This window comes from Mus pahari, chromosome 8, assembly GCF_900095145.1.
Source record: "Mus pahari chromosome 8, PAHARI_EIJ_v1.1, whole genome shotgun sequence".
NCBI lineage: Eukaryota > Metazoa > Chordata > Mammalia > Rodentia > Muridae > Mus > Mus pahari.
Window position 1 is genome coordinate 68,930,767 of NC_034597.1, and position 5,514 is coordinate 68,936,280.

The following is a 5,514-nucleotide window of genomic DNA, read 5'->3' on the forward strand; positions in this document are numbered from 1 at the left end:
AGCCCCCTTCAGGTACTTGGGTACTTTCTCTAGTTCCTCCATTGGGGACCCTGTGTTCCATCCAGTAGCTGGCTGTGAGCATCCATTTCGGTGTTGACCAGGTACTGGCATAGCCTCACAAGAGGCTCACATGCAAGCTTTTAAGTGTAACTCCAGTTCCAGAGGAATCAGATGTCCTCTTTGGCCTTGTTGGATACTGCACACAGATATAGGCAAAATAGCCAGTGACATAAAATAAAAATAAATCTTTAATCTGGTTCAGTGGGATGGCTCAGCTGGTAAAGGCACTTGCTTCCAACCTTGTAAACCTGAGTTCACATCTCAGGTCCCACATGGTAGACAGAAAACTGACTCCATGTGAGATGCATGACATGTGGCATTCATGTGTTTACACTTATGCACACTCAGGCACACATACAAAACAAATAAATGTAATTTTAAAATACTAAATAACAATAATTTTAAATCTGAGAATTTTAACTTAAGATCAGTTATGTAACTTCCCTGAACAAGAATAGTGTGGATAAACTAGCTGGAAACTGAGGGTTATAGCTCAAGAAATTCTCTTCAACATTTTATAGTGTCTCAGTGTACCTACATTATTGGCGTGAGGGTACGAGGTAGAACTCCCAACATAGAACACTAGGCTATTTCCAGCCCTCAGTTTTCCTACTTCTAAAAAACTAATAATAATTTTTATTACTTCAAAAATAATTATATTAAGCATTATTTTTATTTAAATATGCATCTTATAAAAATATCATTTTATAATTTTTAAAAAGTAAGACCTAATGACATTCAAAAACTATATAAATACAATGAAAATTTAGGTTCAATATGAATGAAGTCTCTAGGCTCACTTGGATATTCTACTGTAAGAATTAAGGTCACAAACTATGTTCAAGACTTTGCAGCCAATGATATCTAGTGTTGGCATAGTAAGAACTCTGTTCATTAAAGGCGGCTATTTCCTTTAAGTAAGTATATGTGTGAGTGCAGAACTAGAAGTGGAAGAGAGTTGTGGGGACATTTAAAGTTCCTTTCCATGTTTACTTTTTGGCTCATATAAGTTTGACAAAAATACCAATTCTGTAAGTTACCAATTTAAAGGAAACTATGAGTTTCAGTTTGAATGAACTCTTCATCCCCAGCTAAGTGACACTGTTTGGGACATTGTGAGGTCATTACTGCATGGGTCTGACAGGAGGTCCCTAGGGTGGGCTGTGAGGACTGTGTGGGCAGCTCCTGTGGGATTCCTGCCTGGTTTCCTCTAGCCACTGGTCCCACTGCCATGTCCTCCCTGCATGAAACTCCTTCCTATTTGGCAAGCATTTTATCACAGCCACAGAAAGTAATAAACAGAGTAATAAATAATATGCTGTAACTACACTAAATTTACTTCATAACATGAGAAGGATTTTAGGTTAAATTTTAAAAAGAGAAATGCATCCAAAGCTTCTTCCTCAAACGTTTAGTTTTTGCGGTGATTTGCAATGTTTCATAGCAACAATCCAAAGCTTATCTGTGAAAGGCATAAATACAAACCAGAGAGAGTCACACAAACACAGACTTAGAGAAACTGTGACTCACCTTCCGCACCATCCTCCTGCTCGTCATCTCCATCATCCGGTCCATCACTTTTCAAAGAAAACAAGAGTAGTTTTTTGTTTTTTGGTTTTTTTTAAAAAAAGAGCCTAATTAGTAATGACTTAAAATCACTTCTCAGAAGAGTAGTAAGGAATGAAATGTTACAATATGACATATGACATTTAGAAAGGAGAAAATGGCAACCAAAAGGAAGCTTTGCTTCTCACATTATTTCATGTTAAAGTCTGAATTGTACATGATACCTACAGAAACCCTACCTTATCATGACATTTAAAGCCAAGCAACTTCAGGTGAAGTATTCTAACCTGGTTTTAAGTAATATACTATCTGAATATCATAGAATGTCATGAATGATAAAGTACTATTGCTTCTACTAATGCCATTTATTGTTTTAAAACAATTTTCCTGTACTTTTATTATATATGAAATTAAACTACATAGGAAAACAAAACAAAACAAAATAAACAGAAATCCTGTAGGAAGCAAGCTCTTTTAATGAAATCATTGGTAGAATGACAAGTAGCAAGCAGAGCAACCCATGCAAACAGTCACACATTTTGCAATTAGATGTCAGTCATATTTTAGATAGTTGAAATTTTCATTAGGTGTAAATATATTGAGCAGAATCATGTCAAAATTCAGGAGGAAAGCAGGTTGATACATACTGGCTCTCTTAGGAATAATGACATCATGCATTAGTGATGAAAGAGTCATCAGTGTTAAGTGTCTAAACTGGACCAACCTGTCTGATGTTGGAAAGGATAAATTGTCCTCATACAAATCTCCTTCTAAACCAAGACTGCTCCAGCTACTGCTGTTACCATTACTGCTGGAGGGAGAAAAGAACAGAGCTGAACTAGAAAGTGAGTAGTGAAGATCACCTGTGTTTCCTTGGGACAGCTTCTGTCCTAAAGCTGCCACAGTGGAGTGGAGTGTCCACAGAGGGGGCGAGAGACTGTCACTGCTAGTCCATAAAGGATAACTGTCAGGGCTGGAGATGAGGGAGTCTTTTCATTGTCCTCAAAACAACATGGAATCATTCTAAACTTACATTTATTTTTAAGATTAAAACAACATGACTGTTAGGATGGCAAATGACAGCATGATAAAATGAGTATCTCATGGCAAACCTTAACATGTAACTTATTAAAAACAACCAAAAAGGCAATATATTTTCCTACTCCTCAGTTTGGAGAAAATTTAAAAAGTAAAAAGACCTAAGTTGAGGTCTTCTGAGATTTCTGAACAGTACAAAACAATGGTAAGGTGTAGGAGAAACTATCTGAAACAGCTTGCCTTCCTGTTTCAAAGAGATCATCACATCAACATGCCAATTATCTTTATTTCTGACATTACACACACTAAGCAGTTGGCAAATAGCACATATTTTCTTCAGAAGAAAGCTAGAATAAGCAAGGCTTATTTAAGCAATACATCTGCATGGCTGGCTAGTCACCAAAGTCACACATAGCTCTAAGCTTCTTATATTACCTAGCCAGAAGAAGAAGGCAGCTGTATCTACAACTACAGCAAGCATTGTTTGGAGAAAGAAAAAAAGCAACCATATTCAAAAACAAAATTATAGGCTACTTTTCAAATTAAAATTTTCAACATGCAACTTAAAAATTCTACTCGTTCCTATTTATTAAGATAATTAGTAAGCACATTAGTTTGCAGTGATAAGCAGCCTTTTTACTTCCCACTATCTACTAGTCAATTAGAACCTAGCACCCATACAAACCTAAATGTTGCCTCTTTAACATGAACTCACTTCGTGTGCATCAGTAGGTGTTGTCAAGGTAACCAAAGTCACCATTACCAAAGGTTCAAAGTAGTTTCTAAGCATTCCCAAATAAATTATGTATCCATTTTCACTTTAACAGTATCAAACTTTCACAAATTACAATGCATTAAGGTAAAACAAAGCCATTTTTCAACATATATTAAAACAAGCCTAGTTCCATTATAAAACCATAAAGACAGCCAGAGGTTTACCTCAGTCTATCATTAGACAAAAAAACACAGAAAATACAGTAGCACAGAATAGACAACTATAAACAAAAAAAAGAATGATCTCAAACCCTATCTACTTTAAGAAAATGATTTTCTAAAGAATGAAAACCACAAATTAAAATTCTTACCTATATTCTACTAACAATAAATTTTCAATCTAATTAGTAATAAAAATCCATCATTTAAATTTTAAATGAGCATGAGAAGTAACATCTAAGTAACTAAAGAATAAAATGCAGAAATCTTTCTAAAGAAACCCCTCTTGCTCCTGTTTATCACGGTGGTTCAGATTTCAAGTCAGTTATTTACAGAACACTACCTACCTCTAAGTAATATGGCTACCTCTAAGACTATGCATTTCATCTAAACAGCATACTTTCAAAATAGAAGGGGCTATTAAAGTTCATTATTTTATACCAGAACCATACAAGTAAACCAAGAAGTATGATCACCCTATCTTGAGCCAACATATATAATTTTGTATGTATGATGTGCTGAGAACTTAACCTAAACCTTTTTTTTTTTTTTTTTTTTTTTTTATTTTGGTTTTTCGAGACAGGGTTTCCTCTGTGTAGCCCTGGCTGTCCTGGAACTCACTTTGTAGACCAGGCTGGCCTCGAACTCAGAAATCCACCTGCCTCTGCTTCCCGAGTGCTAGACCTAAACCTTGCACATGCAGACCAAGTGCTCTATCTACCACTGAACTATAACTTCCTAACTAAAATGTTTTCTGTGGGGGGAGTATTTGTTTGTTTGCAGAGATAGGCCTTGATAAATTGCCCAGGCTACCCGTGAACTTTGTAATACTCCTGCCTCAGCCTCCAGAGGGTTATGGCCATAAAACATCACACTTGCCTCAAATAGGCAATTTCAAAAATGTTTCTAGCTATTCAAAATATTTAAGAAATTCACATACACAGCTCTCTTCATGATCAATTATACTTCCTAAACCCTCTTTAAAATCTAATTTTTAAAACTGATTTTCTTTACTGACCTTCCCATTTATAGTGTAAATTCAAAATGCTTACTGCCAACCTTGATCTCTGCGCCTATAAGAACAGTAGCCACAAACGAGTTTTTTGTAAAGCTACCTCTCTCACATGTGGTCCAAACCCTGGCACTGAAATCACTTCGGGTGCTTCTCAAGTGCATGTGTTTTCAGGCCCTTGCCTGGCCCACTGAGTCAATCCCTGGAGGTTAGGCCCTGGAAGCCTGTATTCAACAGGCACACTATCAACCCAGAGTAAGTCCCAGGAGCTGTCTCCTGTCTAAATCTCAAAGCCACTGCAACATCTCTAGTTTACTAGTACACACTAACAGTACACGTATGAAACACCCGTCTTCTGACTACACCCTCTCAAGGCAGATGTGCTCCCTACCAGGTTCACATAACTCATTTCTGAGCCTGAATGCATCTGCTCACATTCTGTATGATACTCTGGCCTCAGCCTGATTTGGTTTTGTTATTGTTATGAGGCTGTCACTTCAGTCTGGTTTCTGAGTCATCCGTACTAATAAACTAAACGCTGCAGGCAGAATGAAGGCTAGAGCCCAGTAAGACTCCCTCTTGCAGCAACTCAATTAACCCTCTCTAGTTACTAAGCTTTCTACAAACCCTCTTAAGACCACTGGCTTCTCCCAGTTTAATGTCACTCTTGCTGAAGTCTTGGAAGCTTGCTTTCCTTAAAGAAAAAAAAAAAAAAAGAAAGAAAGAAAAAAAGAAAAAAAAGAACTTAAGCATTATTACAGTATTCCAGGGAAAAAAATCATGATTTTTGACCTTGCTCTACTGTTTCCATTTTAAAGACTATTTTTTTTTGCATCCAAATTGAAAATAAAATACTGATTTTCCCATAGCATAACAACACAGTATCAGAAAGAAAGAAAGAAAGA

The 5,514-nt window shown here is 36.5% G+C and overlaps 1 protein-coding gene across 5 annotated transcripts in view; it reads right to left on the reverse strand.

The window, feature by feature from the left end:
• Akap11 (A-kinase anchoring protein 11) overlaps positions 1–5,514 on the reverse strand; it is a 44,285-nt gene that overhangs the window by 6,502 nt on the left and 32,269 nt on the right. For 3 of the 5 annotated variants that reach the window (XM_029541358.1, XM_029541360.1, XM_021203312.2), the window contains exons 9-10: positions 2,351–2,437; positions 1,591–1,637 (exon numbers count right to left, since the gene is read on the reverse strand). In XM_029541358.1, the coding sequence (XP_029397218.1) occupies positions 1,591–1,637; positions 2,351–2,437 (134 nt within the window). The remainder of the gene's footprint in view (positions 1–1,590; positions 1,638–2,350; positions 2,438–5,514) is intronic. The other 2 variants (XM_029541359.1, XM_029541361.1) reach the window with 2 other exon arrangements.